Source organism: Podarcis tiliguerta, assembly GCF_965153285.1.
Source record: "Podarcis tiliguerta genome assembly, chromosome: 2".
In the NCBI taxonomy this organism is placed as follows: domain Eukaryota; kingdom Metazoa; phylum Chordata; class Lepidosauria; order Squamata; family Lacertidae; genus Podarcis; species Podarcis tiliguerta.
Genome location: NC_139535.1, coordinates 62,830,017 through 62,847,257, shown reverse-complemented (window position 1 = coordinate 62,847,257; position 17,241 = coordinate 62,830,017). Strand labels below are relative to the sequence as shown.

The window sequence follows — 17,241 nt, the reverse complement described above, 5'->3', positions numbered from 1 at the left end:
TTTGCAAGCAATCAACTCAGATCTTGCTACCTAGTTCTCACTGAGGTGGTCTATATCACACCTGGACTATACCATGCCAGCCTGCAGGTCCCTTACATAGAAAACTACAGATCAGGAAGAAGTGTTTTAGCCTACCCTTCTGTCAGACATGCTAGCTTTCGACATACATTATTTTGCATGGAAAAGTATTTAAATTATGTAAGCTCCCACCTGCAATCTGAAATGGCATTGTCTAGAAACAGGCTTATTACCACTTAGATGAGAAATACACTTTTGAAAACATGTTAGTTAAGAAAGCTACCACAAACACACATATGCAGTGCCTGACGTGCATTTTTAAGAGGCCTAGGGAAATGGTTGCCTATTTCAATGTTGGCTAAGAACATTTTACCAGCTGAGTTACATAACTTCTTATGCAATGGAAATATTGAACAGACCATTAAAAATAATAGATATTTATAGTGGACATACAAGTCTCACACTTTAACGAAGTGCAAGAGCCCTTTTTATGCCTGCTTCCACTTAAAAATATTTCACAGAGAGATGGAATCATAGGAAAACAAAGATCTCTTGGTGGTACAAAATGCCATGAAATTCCAATTTCTTCCTGTTACACAAGAGAGAGGCAGGCAGTGCAATCTAGTTAACATACGGAACCCATCATCACTTTTAGGAAGCCAGAAAAAAAATCTTGCCAAAATGACACATTAGGCATAACAGCGATGAAATATTGCTACATGATGTTTTATTATATTTGAAAGTCTCTTGTTGTTTTTGGCATCCGTCTGTCTCGGGAGACAACGGAGGAGTGTGCCTTTGGGGGTGAAGTCAAACTATTGGAGAGTTACAGCGCCTGCTGTGGCTGTAGAGACTGATGTGGGAGAGACATGTTTTGTTGCAGCTGAGGCAGATGAAAACACCCACTTCTGCTGCTGCAGATGCACCATGACTCTGAAATCATAAACCCACCAGTAAATATGTGAAAATGAAATATTAGTGCTAAAAAATGATACAATTTTTGTACTCCTTAATAAATAACTAAGCAAGTTTTTTTGTTAAATAAACAGATGATTAAAAATATAAGTTGTTCAATGGGCAGCTATAAAACTGAGCAGAATATGCTGGATTCATTTTCTCCTCTCCTCCTTGGAGCTCCAGTTTCCAGTTGGATGCAGATGACCATTTGCCGACCTGAAATTTACCACAGTCAGCATGAAGCCACTGAAGAGGTAGTGGGCATTTTATTTCCTACCAGATGCAGATGTGCAAGTACCGGTAAATGGTTGTCCATATCCGCTATGGACCAAGGAGCCTTCAATAAGAAAAGAGGTTTGTGGTCACTAAGATCATCTGATGGGTCATGCTGCAATCTATTGAGATTCATTTTGAAGCAACTGGGGGGGGGGGGCTTTTCAGCTGGGACACACTCTCTATGCAATCTCCTCCATCATGAACTAAGGCAATGTAGGAAATGTAGTTTTCCGAAGGGTTACTAGCACCAGGTAGCAGCATCTTTCTCCCTGTTGCATGTTCTCGCTGGCTGCCACTGGAGCTAGAGACTAGTCTTGTAAGTGGTGCAAGTAGAAATGGAATGGAATTTAGAGGTTGTGGGAAGAAGGAACTAGGAATATAGCGGAAGGTTGGGTCACTCAAGGAAGGACATTAAAACTGGCTTGAAAATGAGACTGAGCACTTGTCTAATCCAGGGGCCAGACCAGCACAGCGCGATGCCGGAAATCATGTCTGTGCATGTCCGCAGTGCCAGAAATTGCTTCTGCACATGCCCAGATGATGAAAATCGCGCCTGCGCAGAAGCGATTTTTGGCGTCTGGGCATGCGCAGAAGCGATTTCCAGAGCTGCGGAAGAAAGTTCCCATGCCGTGCTGCGCTGGTTTAGCACAGTTTGCGGGGACATGCTGAGAGGGCGGCTCGGTTTGGGGGCGGCTCGTGGGCCGGTTAAGCAGCCTTTGTGGGCCACTTCCGGCCCATGGGCCTTAGGTTGCCTACCCCTGGTCTCATCTTTTGGGAAGTAGCTTGATTTATTTCAAAGGCAATCCAACACAAGGAGAGTTGGGTGGTGTGGGAGTTCACGCATCACTATATTTCCAACCCATGGCTTATCTAGCAGTAGGCAGTACAGTTATCACCTTCCCAATTATCTAACAACTGAAAGATAAGATTCCCCACACAAACTCAACTTTTAGGTAATGTGAATGGGTATGATGAAGATGCTACCCGCCCCCCGCTTCCTCTGCAACAGCCTAATAACATCATAAAATATGTATACATTCAGGCGTGTTGAGAATAATACAAATGAAAAACAGAGACTCCCTGCAAGGTCAAATCTGCCATCTTGTTACACAAGCAATTCAAATATAGTTTTGTATGTTTCATTCTGTGATATTTGGCTTAGGCATATACTGTAACCCTTTCTTCAATGCACTTTAGATTTTATTTTATAGGAGCCATAATTCAGTGGTTGTTAACACATATATTTTGTGCTACACTGCAAAAGAAGAAGAAATCCCCAGGGAGAGGGAATTTTCATAACTGCATTAGTATTTTTGTTCTTATTAGGCTCATTACTTCCATTTATTTGTTTTTGTCAAGGGTTGTAGTGAACTATCAGGCTTTTTATTAGACTAACTGCATAAGTGCTAATTGTTTTAAGGTGCAAAAAGAAGAAGCTTTGGTTTAGAATTCAGAAGCATTGTCTTCTTGTTAATTTGCTCAATAAAGTGGTTGTTTAAATGTATAGATTCATTTTACAGTGAAAACACTAAAGTCATTAATTAATAGGTGTTCAGGTGGAAAGAAAAACAGACAAGGTATACTCAAGGAGTTACTCTAAAGTGAACAAAAAGGCTTTGGAGCAGGCATCCCCAAACTTGGCCCTCCAGATGTTTTGGAAATACAATTCCCATCATCCCTGAACACTGGTCCTGTTAGCTAGGGATGGTGGGAGTTGTAGTCCCAAAACATCTGGAGGGCCAAGTTTGGGGATGCCTGCTTTGGAGGGTCAATTCGAACCTAGAAACAGCAGCATGGAAACATGCCCACCATCCCTTGCATGGCACTGATGCACCACAGCTTGGGCCATCTACCTGAGCCAAGGTTCACTGTTGGCTCCAGCATCAGGCCGATTGTGTCCAAACCCATGCAGTCCTCTGTATTATTATACAGTGGTACCTCGGGTTACAGACGCTTCAGGTTACAGATGCTTCAGGTTACAGACTCCGCTAACCCAGAAATAGTACCTCGGGTTACGAACTCTGCTTCAGGATGAGAACAGAAATCATGTGGTGGCGGCACGGCGGCAGCGAGAGGCCCCATTAGCTAAAGTGGAACCTCAGGTTAAGAACAGTTTCAGGTTAAGAATGGACCTTTGTACTAATTTTACAAAATTGTTCTTCCACAACTTGTTGTGACACTTCACAAAATTCTGGTATATGCTTCTGGTGCATGTGTGACCTCCAAATTCACACACTGCTCATTGTTTATCTTCAGAATTATGCACACAGTTAAAAAAAAAAAAGTAAACTACTTTTGGATGAATCATATACTCCGGGTACCCGCGAGATGGGGGCGGATGGGGATCTGACAGCTCGAGCTGAGCGCTGTCAGATTCGGCTCCACAGAGGGTCGAGGGAAGTGTGAGAGCGACATGCACCCCCAAGAAAGCCCCAGGAAGAAATCTGGGGTTTCGAGAAGTCCTGCGACTGGCAACGGCAGTTCGGCAAGCTCTGGTGTCTGCCTGGAAAGCACAGAGTGGGGGGTGGAGAGCTGATAAAACCGGTCAGTGAGGCGACATCGCAACCCTGCAAAGCAAAGCTTCTGTGCCAGCCTTCTACAGCAGCTACTTCTCCAAAAAAATCCAAGCCAACAGCAAGGGTGAGGATTATTTAATTTTACTAATTCGGCAAAAATGGGAGTTTAAAAAGTCCGCTCCCATCTATGGGCATTTTATTATGCAAGAAAGGCAGTTCAAATCCCTGCGATGGGGTGAGCTCCCGTTACTCAGTCCCAGCTCCTGCCAACCTAGCAGGTTGAAAGCACGCCAAAAAGTGCAAGTAGATAAATAGGTACTGTTCCGGCAGGAAGGTAAACGGTGTTCCCATGCGCTGCTCTGGTTTCACCAGAAGTGGCTTAGTCATGCTGGTCACATAACCCGGACACCTGTCTGTGGACAAAAATCGGCTCCCTCAGCCAATAAAGCAAGATGAGTGCCGCAACCCCAGTGTCGTTCGCAACTGGGCTTAACTGTCAGGGGTCCTTAACCTTTACTGAGTAACAATGATTTCACACAGCTTTTCTTTAGAAAACCCCCCAAAATACCCAACCAGGATCTTTAAAGTTTTCTTTTAACAATGAACTTGACATAAACATGAACTGAACCTGAGATGTGACTTGAACTTGTATCGGAATTTAAACCTAAGACGGATTATAAAATGCCACCACTCTCTAGTGCTCCCAGTTATTGAAGAACACAATAACATAGGAAGAGCCTGCTGGAAGGGCCAAAGGCCCATCTTGTCCAACGTTCTGTTCTCACAGTGGCCAACCAGATGCACACGGGAAGCCCATTGGTAGGACCTGGGTGAAACAGCACACTCCTTTCCTAGGATTCCCACCTGTGTTTGATTACGTTTCCCATTGGGACCCCATCCGCACTATACATTTAAAGCAGTATCATACCACTTCAAAGAGCTGCCTTCCTCCAAAGTATCCTGGGAAGTGTCATTCATTAAGGGTGCTTAGAGTTATTAGTCCCCTGTTGCTACAATTCCCCTGCTGCTACAATTCCCAGAGTTCCCTGGGAAGAGGGACTGATGGGTGAACTACAGTGGTACCACAGGTTACAAACACTTCAGGTTACAGATGCTTCAGGTTACAGACTCCGCTAACCCAGAAATAGTACCTCGAGTTAAGAACTTTGCTTCAGGATGAGAACAGAAATTGCGCGGCGGCAGTGGGAGGCCCCATTAGCTAAAGTGGTACCTCAGGTTAAAAACGGTTTCAGTTTAAGAACGGACCTCTGGAACGAATTGAGTTCTTAACCCGAGGTACCACTGTATTCTAAGAACTGTAACTCGGTGAGAGGAATAGGGATCTCAGCAAAAACATTACACTTCCCAGTATTCTTTGGAAGAAGACATGGCTGCTTAAAGCGATATGATATTACCTTAAATTTATAGTGCAGTTGGAGGCCTATGTTTTTTATTCCAAACATAATTTCTCAGAAGATCAGAAGAGATTATGGTGTTTTACCATTTCCTTTCCTTCTTCTTATGCCTACTCCTTCACTTCATGCAGCAAGGTGCTATCTTACAATATCTTACCTTTCCAGGAGCGCACATGGTTCCATCCAGTGGAGGTCCTTTCTTTGTTTTGCAGAAATAAGGGTTATCGGGATGACTACACCATAGCTGTTTGCATGGATCAAAGGTACGGAACTAGAATGAAAGGATGCATGACCATAAGTTAACCTCTTGATTTTTACATACTAAGAATGCTCAGTTAGCAAAGGTTGTGTTGGCAAATGGAGTAGATTAGAGTAGACTAGCCTTATAAAGGCAGAGATGAAGGTTGCTAGATTCTGGTCAGCCAGAAGGGGACACAAAATGGTGTACACTGCTATGTAGGCTTTCAGAAGCTTTCAGAAGCTATAGTGGATCCAGAAGCGCTCTAGTTCTACATACCAGAATATACAGAGAAGTTTGAGCACTATTTATGTCCCACCATCCCGCCTGCCACCCCAGAAGTCATAAATCTGCCAGTCATCATTAAATCAGCGCTGTCAGCGTTCCATTTAAGTCAGCTCCCTGGTGCCCAACATCCTCCTCCAACAACACTGGATGGATACTGAATTAAATGAGCATTTATACATTTATTCATAAAATGTCTAAACTACCCTTCGTCCACCCAATTCCAGGCTGGTGTACAATAATAATAGCAAGCCTACTTACTATAATAATAAAGCAACACAACATCTTTTAAAGAACAATTGAGAGAGGAAACAAAAAATAATGGCCATTAAGCAGAACAGAGCGCATAAAAACAAACTGGATGAAAAATGACCCTAATATAGGATTTTGCTCAGTACTATACTGAACTATGCAGCGCAGAGGATCCTACTATTAAGTACAGGTTTGGACTGTAGATCAGTGTAGGTGAATTTTGCAGTTCAACCACAGTAGATTGCCCACAAAGAAGAGCAGCGAAAGAATGAAGATTATCAGTGTTCAGGCACAAGAAAGAAGAGATACTCTGTTCAGAGCCAGGGGAACATAGCGTTCACAATACACATCACCACAGATGTGGTTTTCATTCCAGAAATCCTTACACATAAAAGAAAGAAAAAATAGACCACACCAGCTGGAAGTTGTTTTGTGTTTTGCTTTAGTCCTCACTGTAGGAGACACACACACATCAGGGTCAGGGATTGGGGGTGGGCAGTAAATTTTTACCAAGTGTCCTAAAGACTACACCACCGAGGTGTTGATCTGGTTTTAACTAGGTCCAAACGTTCTGTTCGTTATGTGTACATGGTAAAAGGAATGCATTGGTCAATGGTCATACAACCAACACAGGAAAGCAATCTGTTTTGTGCCATGCAAATTTGCAAATGTAAATAAACACAGTTCCTCAAAATGACCTTATGTGTGCAATAAGGCAGAAACAACGGGCAAGAAAGTGATGACAGCAAGAAGGGTCTTGTTTGAAGCTCTGCCTCTTCATCATCACGGTTTCACATTCTATACCCCAAGGCTAAGCAACTAAGACTGTTTCTGTATCATCAGTTGAGTATCCCCAAACCTCTATCTAGGGGATGAAAACGACTTAGGGCGAGGCTCATTTCTTTTACAGCAGATTCATTTTTGACATTTAAAAAGTGTTACCTGCTTTAAGCCTGCAGGGACAGAACTGGTTGGAGAGCTAAATGAATGTCTAAATAGTCAGTGCATCTAACAATGAGCAGGATCCCTCCTCATGTGGGTACAGTGCCTACACATGGAGGGAACCCTATAAGGCTGTCCCCCACCCACTTGGTGAGCAGGCAGGTTATGCAATAAAGGAAGTCAAACAATGGGAGGTGAATGCATGCAACATCCATATCCTCCATCCAGCCCCACCCCAACCCCACTAAGTCAACTAAATAGCTACGCTAAATACTTTATTGTATATACTAGTTGACCCATCCAGATCTGGCAGCACATTGTATGTTACATAAAGCTAAGTCACAGTGCTCTTTGGAAAGTGATCAAGAGACACTTGGATACACTGATGACAGAGTAAATGCCAACATTGATGATTGAGCACCATCAAGTGGAGGGGCTTCTTTCTTGTGAGCCATCCACACGCATGGGTGCCCCGGCTATAATATTTTTGATGGAGCCTGGATTTCGAGATGAACTAGGACTGCTGTTTGGGCTGGGAAACTGTCCACAGAAATACTATTCGGCTGCAAAAAAAAAAAAAGGTCTAGAGGAAGCAGAGCGTATGTCATGTACCATGTGCATCCCCTCCTGATGCTAGTATCAGGGAAGAAGGTAAAAACGAGACTCACACAGGAGCAACTAGCCCTTTTCTTATCATTTCAACAGGACATCCACAATGGGGGGTGGGGACAAAAGATGGAGGTATATTTTGGGTTGGAATCCCAAGCCGAAAGCAGATGCTATAGTGCTAAGTTAAGCCATCCTGGCAAACTGTTTTTTGAACTTGAAATGCTGAACGGGTCACGGCAGGGACTGACATCTGCACCCCATAAGAAGAATCCCTGTGCATGCATGTAAGGCTGTATTTTCATAAATGAGAACAGAAGCCACTATACAAAGTAGGGTTTGGAACTCCATTGGGGGCTTTGAAGAGGTGAAATGTGATACTCCCTCTTTACCATATTCATTTGGTTTTCAAAACTTCCTAATAAAATTAGGGCATCATAATTTCTGGATTTTCAATTTCCAAAAGCAGGGTGTTTACACGGCTTTCTGCAACAGCTCAGAGCTTACGATTGCGCTTCCTTTCCTGTCAGTCAGACGCATGACCCTTCTTCCGAGGCTCTAGTTTAACGGCTCTTTAAAGCCATTTCAGGGACAGCTGCAAAAAGGCCCTGGACAAGGTACAGCAAAAGTCGGTTAAGTACTCACAGCTGTGCACATCATGTAGCCCAGACCAAAATCAAAGCGGCACTGCTCGTTCATGGAGTAGTGGATTCCTGGCAGCTGAGGCAGGGAAGGCCAGTCGTGATCAAATGGATCATCACGCAAACAATCGTAGGAGCTGAAACAGGCAAAAATTACAGGCACAGATGGGAATGTGAAACTTTTACAGTGTTTGAGGTTTCGGTTCAAATTTATTCCAAGCAAAATAAAGGGCAGGTTTTCTCAGAAATGAGTTCACAAAGCACAGTTAATACCTTAGGTTACACAGAACATGGAATTCACTATGCTAGATTTGCCTCTGAGACTGGTCAGTGTTCTGTCCATTGTTATGCCCCTAAGTTGAAGGGTAGGTTTATATTCTAATTTATAGCCCTGAGAAACCATCTGAAAAGAATTTTTTTTTGGTAAAGTTCTTATAAGTGGGGATGAGACCATTTCTTTCTGTATAAAATTTTTTATTCTTCATGTTTTTATTGTTTGTTATTGGAGTCATCTGTTTAATAAATAAACAAACCAGTTAACTGATGCTGTTCCCCCCTTCTTTTAAATTCTATTACAATTATTGCTACTTCATTATGTTGTTTAACATTTTATATTTGGCTTTGTATTTGTTGTCTTATGCTGGTTAGGAATTTTTTTAAAAAAATCTTTTCTGCTAAGCCTGTAATAAATAATGTGTTTGAAAACAAAGTAGGGATAAGGACAAAAGCTTTAATTACATTTCCATTTGTGAAATTTGTGCCAGCACTGTGTCTTTTAAGGAAAAGTTTAGGAGGAAAGGGCAGTGCGATCATCCAAGAATATTGACTGCCAAGCTTCACAAATAAATGATTCTGTGCCTGAGCCAGGAGTACACACATATAAGAAGCCAGGGCTCTTTTTGGCCTTTTGCTTTCTTAAGCGCACTCAGGTCTGTTTCACTGTTACATTTTTACTTTCTACCTGAAACTTTCTCTATAGGTTTCCTTTCCAGGCTGAGGGGGGCAACAGGATTTGCCAGAAGCCTTGCTATAATAATAATAATAATAATTTATTATTTGTACCCCGCCCATCTGGCTGGGTTTCCCCAGCCACTCTGGGCGGCTTCCATAGAAACAAAAAATACAGTAAAATATCACAGATTAAAAACTTCCCTGAACAGGGCTGCCTTAAGATGTCTTCTGAATGTCAGGTAGTTGTTTATCTCTTTGACATCCGATGGGAGGGCGTTCCACAGGGCCGGCGCCACTACCGAGAAGACCCTCTGCCTGGTTCCCTGTAGCTTTGCTTCTCGCAATGAGGGAACCGCCAGAAGGCCCTCAGAGCTGGACCTCAGTGTCCGGGCAGAACGATGGGGGTGGAGACGCTCCTTCAGGTATACTGGGCCGAGGCCGTTTAGGGCTTTAAAGGTCAACACCAGCACTTTGAATTGTGCTCGGAAACGTACTGGGAGCCAATTCTGCTAAGCCAGCAGAATGCCATATACGCAGCCGCCATGACAGGTATGCCAACAGGGTGGCTGAAATGGAGTCGATCTGTGGGTGGGATGGGGTGGTGTTGGAGAACAGCACACATATGCACCATATCCCACAACCCTTCATTCCACCATCATGCCTACTGGTACTTTACACTAGCTCTAGACCTAACACAAAGGATTTCCTTCCCATTGACTTAAACAGGAGGAAACCATTTTTAAAAACAGTTGACCCTATGTTGATGATTGTTCCACCCACATCACCATGACAGAACAAAGGATATGGGGTAGATCAGCATATGTTCACAGCACAGCAGCACAGGAGGGAATAGGGCATGTGGCAGGAACCTATGGAACTCTGGTGAAGGGAAACAGGGCAAGAGGACACTTTTGTACACAACAGCCTGGCCTCACACAGCACACATGGGAACTTGAGCACACCGCTAAGACTCCTCTGCCTAGAACCTCACCTTGGTACTCCAGACACACCAAATAGCTGGAGGTGTTCCTAGAATGGAATTGGTGTCATAAAGGACACTACTCCTCTTACCCTGCTGTCTGTCAATCACTGTCCAAGTCCTGCTGGGGCAATTAGTTGTCAAAGCCAAAGGCAAGTGTCTTCCCTTTCCCAGATGCTGTTCAGTAAAGACTTTGGTATTGCCACAAGTGTTGTTTCTTGAGGATCCCTTTCCCACTACCTAGTATGATCTGGCTTCAGCTGCCTGTAGGATGGATTTCTGAAGTGGGGTGGGGGCAATTCCCCCTACTATAAGGTATATTTTCTCAGATATATGTGTCTTTATGCACACTTTACCCTTGTATATGCATTTTTGTACACACTACTTGGTTGGAGAATTACATTGCAAATTCAGAAATATGCAAATTTTGAAGGATGGCGGGGTTTTTAGTTGTTGTACTGTTTTGGAATATTAATCATGTTCCTATTATTATTATATTTATTTAAAAAATGCCCTCCACAGTGTCACAAACAAAACTAGGAAATCAATTAGTGTTAATGGCACATCCACTGCAAAGTTTTGTTTTGCTCTTCAGTTCTGCTGGCTTCTAGAAGGAATGAAAATAAGGGAAGGAATATTATGGGATGTAGCTTATAGAGATTAAAAAGGAAGACTGAAGGAGAAAAATGTATTACAAGGTGACTTACAAAGCACAAAGTCAATAAAAATTCCTCAAAACAAGCAGATAACAATTCTAACCTTGACAAGGAGAATAAGCACATTAAAAAAAAATCAAGCAATATAAGATAGTAGAAAAATTATAGTGTATTTTCTAAAAGCAAGTTTCCATAAATGACATTGCATATTTTCCAAATGGCCAATAAGAGACACACACTGACATGCATCAATCTTCTTCTATATAGGAGAAGGCCCTATTGAGTCTTTGAGGGTGGAACTACATATTGCATTAGCAAATGTGTTTCCAAACTTGTTCCTGGGAATGTCCAAAGTCATCCGTCCTTCCTCACCACTGCCCCACACTTCCAGTTGATTTATTTCAAATACTAGTCAATAGAGAAAACAATAGATTAAAATAGTCTGGGAGGTCAGATGCAAGGAAGGAGTGCAGAGGAAGGATCTGCCTCCACTTCACTGATTTCTCCTGTACATGCTCACCTCTATAACTGCCTTAATGTTAGAGGGCAAACATTTATAGTTTCACCATAAGCAAGAGCATGGCCCTTTATGCACATCTTCATAAGACTGGAGGGAAGAGGGAGAGACACTCTCTAAGACTTCCAATCCCAGGTCATGAAGGGCTTCATAGCTCAAACTGCATCCTGACAAGGAACAGATGAATTGCTGGTGGCCAGGCCTCAGGTGAGTTTCTCCCTTCTTGACAGAGCAAGTATGTGGTTTGCAGGTACTCTTAGATCAAGCATTGCTCCTGAAATCTCTAGGAGTAACTGTAGCCAGAAGTGACTCTTCCTAGCTGTCTGCACCACCTCCTTGAGATAGTAACCTCCAATTTCAATTACTGTAATATAGGCCTGCTCTCAAAGGTGGTCCAGAATTTTCTGCAGCCCACTTGTTAACAGGGGTTGGGCTATAGGGAGCATGTGTTGGTGATTCTTCACTTTGTTGTTAAGCCTGATTCAATTTATTGGTTATGACCTTTAAACTTCTAAATGTCCTAGGCTCAGCAAACCAATGGGAGCATCTCCTTCCATATGAACCTGTCAAGCTGTTTAGATTTGCCAACGAAACTTTGCTCCAAAATTCATTCTACATTGAATAATATCTACGTTCTATGTCACCAGTTGATGCTTCAGAACTATCTTCAAGAGCAGTGTATTACAATAGGCAATCATCAAAGTTACAAACGCATGGTGGGTAATTATCTTTCAAAATATCCCCTCCATACCTTTGTTTCATCTTCAAAAGTCAGCACCATACATTCATATTACTGGTGATGATCAAAGGATCATTTTGTTTCTGTTCTTTTTTTATTAAAAAGAAGAAGTAGCTGGGGCATGTTCGCTTTATGTAATGAAATGTAGCTTTAAAAAAAGATACTGGCACTGTACAAAACTCACATTGATTCCTGTTTATTTTAATCTGTTCTTGCCAGAAGCCACTCCTTAAAATATTGCTGAAAGAAAACTGAGAAAAAGCTGGTGCTGAACTCTGAGAAAATACGTTTTTGTTTGTTTTTTGCATTGTTGCCGCATGTACAAAAATTTACAGCACATGCCTATCCAGGTCTACTCAGATGTGCATTCCATTGAGTCCAATGCAGCTTACTCTCAAGTCAAGTGGGGTTAAGACTGCAGCATTTATTTATTTTATAGCTCTTATACCCCTTCCCCAACGAAAAATAGTTCCCATATTCCTAGCAGGATTGTTTTCTTTTTTAAAAACCCAAGACTCGATTGAATGGTGGTCTATAAACACTGCACTTAGAATTTCACTCACAACCTCATAGGTTCCCACTTCATCAGTGTACTCACTGGAGGTATCGGGTCAACTCCTGCTGACTGCATCGAGACCAGTGGAAGCGGTGGAAGGCAGCCTGCACAAGAGGGGCCATTATGCTTCCCATCCGGACTTCATCCCCGCACCTGTTTCCTTGGCCATCATGTTCCATGCCTAAACTAGAGGAAAAGGTAGCACAACAAAGCCTGTTAAAGAAGTCTTACTCCTTATCGTTTTAATAGAATGGTGGAGTTGGAAAGAAACTTGGAACCAGGATCTGCAATAAAGGATACGACTACCAGCATCCCTGGCAAGCCTGGAAATGGAGACAAAGCTCAGGAGCAGCAGCAGGAAGCAAGGAGCAGCTGCCATGAATCTGGCCTCCAGGCACTTCTGTGTACTGGGATGGTGAGCAAGGTAGCAGCATCACCTGGCCAGCTTCCTGGCTGCCTTCCTCTAGCCACGCTCCAGATTTTCCATGTCTATCTTAAAACATGGCGCGCATAACAAGACACAATATTGCAAATGCAACCTCACTAGTACAGAATACAGTGGAAGTATTTTAATTTTATTTTATTTTATTACATTTACATCCTGTCCTTCTTCTATCATGGCACGGGTCCCACATTGTCCCACATCCAGAGACTGACCAGACCCAGACCTGCTCATCATATTCCTGCAGACTATACTGTAGCATGCATATACCTGGGGCCCACACCCTTCTGATAATGCAGCCTATGATTAAATTAGCTTTTGAGCAGCCCCACTGTTATGCTGGCTCATGTCCAACTTCTGAAGTCTGTCCTTAATTACTCTTCCCATCATGTTTCATTTAATTTTTTTCGTATATTCTACTCTTTCTTTGAGAAGCTAAGAGCAGCTTACATGGCCTGTCAATGACCTCCCACCCAGGCACTAATCAGGTCCACACCCACACAGCTTGAGGAGTGCTACAGCTCTCTTGACCGGTCACTAGGCCCATTTGTCAACGAACAAAATTTGGATGAAGTTGGAGACTTCTTAAAGAGGATTTATCATTCCACCACAACACTGCAAACATACACTGTGAAGCAATATCTCATTCCCCTGTCAGAGAAATGACCTTTCATTTCCCTCCATGTTCTTTTTAGAGGAAGATTCAGGAATAAATGAAAAGAAATGCATCAAAGATATAGAGAGCCAAATCATGTGTAGATTCTTAAGAGGACAGGAAAGTCCTCAGTAATAACTAAGAGAAGAAACAGAAAAGTGTCCACAGGCTATCCTAGTCTAATAGAAAGTGTTGAGGGAAAATGCATCTCTGAGAGTCCTTATTCTATTGAGATGCTGAAGGCATTTCATTCAGGATTAAAAACGAGGATTTACTACTACCTTCCCGCCTAATGGCATCAGCTTTCATCCATCGGGCACTGTTCTCACACAAGATCCCTTGGAGTAATTAACATGTTTGTTGTGCAGGAGAAGTGCTTTGGTAAGCTGCGATCACATGCCCATTCCAAGGTAAGGAAATAAATCTAAAGAACCTGTCATCCACCAAACTGAACTGAGTCTACATATTGTAGGTCCAGCCTTCCAGTGTCTGCCAATTGTGGGCAAATAAGAATAATGAGAATGCCATTTATGCACGGTGGGAGGTATTTGGTTTGATCCAGTTGCACAAGCCAATCTCTAGTGGATGAATGGCGCATGAATGGAGCCATATACCACACATAAGTGCTACTTACACATGTCCAGTTTCATGGGCTACAACAAAGGCTGAAGAGAAGCCATCTTCATGGTTAAGTGTGCAACTTCGGACTGGATGACACATGCCAGTAACCGGAGCATAGCCTATTAGGGAGAATGTGAAGTATGAAAAGATGCATGTAAAAGAACTATTTAAATATGCCAATCAGTAGTAAGCATTCCAGCAGGTGTCTTATTTAAATAAGTGGGAAATAGAGGAAAACACTGGGGGGCGAGGGGGCAGGGGCAGATGCTCTTAGGCAAAAGGAGCCCGCAATTGACAGCAATTGACCGGAACGTCCTAGGGATCGACCAGTCGATCCAGATCGACCTGCTGGACATCCCTGATCTATAAGATACCATGTTGGCTACCCTTGGTCTGTGGTTAACTGAATGGCCCCATTAAATCCTAGTGTAGGTTTGGGAAAGAGGAAAAAGCAACGATGAGCTACAATTTTAAAATCATGTTGCTGGGGTTTTTTTAAGGCTCCCTAGAGAAATAACTAGGCACTCTAAGCCCAGTACTTTTGGAAATTCTTGAGTGTGAAATGGGTTCTTCAGTCAGAGTTATATTTGAAGAACTATTCATGCTTTCCAACTGAGAAATCTTGGCTGTTTCCAAAAGCACTTGCACTGTATTTTGGCTAGTCTGCTAACTTGTAAGACTTCTTTGGTTTGGTTAAGATTTAAAAGAAAATATCCCTCAGATCCCTTTGAAGCTGAAAAACAAATATGGATTAAAGAAGTCAGAAACAAACAACAGCAGAGAAATAGCAATGGGCTAAATTTCCCCTTTAAGGCCAAATATCAGATGGTGCTAAAAGATACGAGGGTGAGAGAAGCATGATCTAGGAGCCATACCTTTTGTGTGATGGGCTGCCCTTCAGCATGGAACTTACCTTGCATACCGGAGGGGCCAAAATCCTGTCTAGTGAGAAATATTGCGTGGTCATGATATTCTGCATGCCCAGTATCAGGTTTCTGTTGTAAGTAGGCCCAGCGACACACATTCTCTAAACTTTGAGAAGGGTTACCGATCTCAATCAAACTTGTGGACTAGATCAAGAAAGAAAGAAAGAAAGAAAGAAAGAGAGTTACAATTTGTTTTTTAGCCAGCCTGTCTTAGCCCAGAGCCTCTGGAATATATATGTTCACTTCAGCACGGAATAACCAATCCATTATGGTAATGGTACAACCACAAACAAAGGCCTTAGTCTTAAGCCCACTTATTTATGGATAAAAGTAATTTGTTCCCTTTTACAGTGGTGGTTACTTATCTCACAAGAAGACAGAATTAGAGTTGATCTTACACAAAGGAGACATAAATCTTCCATTTTAGATGCGTTTTGACAAAGGCTTCTCATGTCTATGAAGTCAAGTGGGACTTAACATACCAGAGGATGGAAAAAAACCACGACTAAGTGCAGTGCTTTTTTTAAAGCTCTGAGTTGCCAAAGATTTTAAAGAAGGGACCACATCAAATGAATATTGTATTTTGGCTGCTTTACTAGACACACTAATATGGGACAAAGAGCAGCTTCTTATGCAATGTTTTGTACCCAATGCTGGAAAATTAAAATACATAAATGCTGAATCAGCTGTGAAAGCCACAGGCATCTTTTATTTGTTGCTTGCATCGCAAGTGTTAAATACGGCATTTATTTAACAGTTCAATAAACAATGAAGTGGGAATATATACAATTTTATACTCGGGGGTCTATACTTTACGTAAGAAGCTGCCCTAAGGCAGGGCGTGCAGGAGACTTGCAGGCTAGATTTGTGATGCCCATCCTCTAACTGCACCTATCAAAATGAAAAAGGAGTAATTCTGCATAAATTCTGTCCCCCTGCCCCAATTTAATATAAGCATAATGGAGTATCCAAATTAGTCTCCATCATAACCTAATCTGTTTTATAATTCAACAGTTACATGTAAAATTCCTGGTAATGTAGAAATTATGGTAGGTATTCCTTTGTGTGAAACAGCCTTATTTGGCCATGATAAACTACTCAAAGAAAAGAACCACCATAGAATTACTCCTTATTGATATTGGTAGGAGTGACAGTAGTCTCCCCACAAGAAGCTGTGCTCCAAATTTCAAAGACTGATGTTTGTGTAAGTAATTTGATCTGAAAACCAAACCGATTGGTCAAGCTGTCTTGTATTCAACTGATGGCTCATCCAGATTTCCTGTTGCCCTGCACTTTCCAGGCACAGATCCGGAATTTAAAACTCTGTTTCCAAGCATAGTTTTTTGTGTGTATATGTGGGTTTGGTTTTTTTGCCCTAGTGCTTTTCCTGAGAAAACCTGTGTTTTACCGCTGAATCAGAGCAAATGGCAATTGGGTCTAAACCTCTAACATTCAATGACAGACCCATCTATTCACAAAAATTTCACTGTACCACTAATGTGACCCAGTTTTGACAGTGCAAGCAACTCTCATTCAGCTGAAGACTGAGGAATAATCACATTGTAAATAAATGCTGAGTATACCAACTCACGGGGGCATAAAACTGTGTGACTACTTGGCACATTAATTTTCAAACATACCAATATAATATGATAAGCTATGGAATAATTAAAGAAAGTTGATGATATATAAATGGGAGGTTGTGTATGAAACCGAATCTGAATATATATATATATATATATATGCTTTCGTAGATTTTCACGGGTACAGGAATGCAGGTTTTGGTGTCCTCGGGTGTCTTCCCGTGTAAAAGTTGGGGTGTCTAGGCGACGTTTCGACGAGGTCTCACTCGTCATCTTCAGGCTGGTGCTTTCGGCTTCTTGTTACTGGAACAGAGCAGGATCTCAGTGTTTGAGTTCCTATAAATACTGTTGAGGAGGTGTGGTGTATAGCCTCCAATGTTCTGGGCAGAGAGGAGGTTCCCAGGCTAGTGTGCCTTTTCTTCTTTTGTTCCTTAATTACTTGAGGGATATCTTGAGTGATTTCTTGAGTG

General features: G+C 42.2%; 1 protein-coding gene across 4 annotated transcripts in view; it reads right to left on the bottom strand.

Annotated features, from left to right (window-relative positions):
• Positions 1–17,241, bottom strand: part of ADAMTS2 (ADAM metallopeptidase with thrombospondin type 1 motif 2) — a 331,712-nt gene that overhangs the window by 36,412 nt on the left and 278,059 nt on the right. For all 4 annotated transcript variants that reach the window (XM_083428527.1, XM_083428526.1, XM_083428524.1 and 1 more), the window contains 5 exons: positions 15,176–15,332; positions 14,276–14,381; positions 12,587–12,730; positions 8,151–8,283; positions 5,340–5,453 (listed from right to left, as the gene is read on the bottom strand). In XM_083428527.1, coding sequence (XP_083284653.1) covers positions 5,340–5,453; positions 8,151–8,283; positions 12,587–12,730; positions 14,276–14,381; positions 15,176–15,332 — 654 coding nt within the window. The remainder of the gene's footprint in view (positions 1–5,339; positions 5,454–8,150; positions 8,284–12,586; positions 12,731–14,275; positions 14,382–15,175; positions 15,333–17,241) is intronic.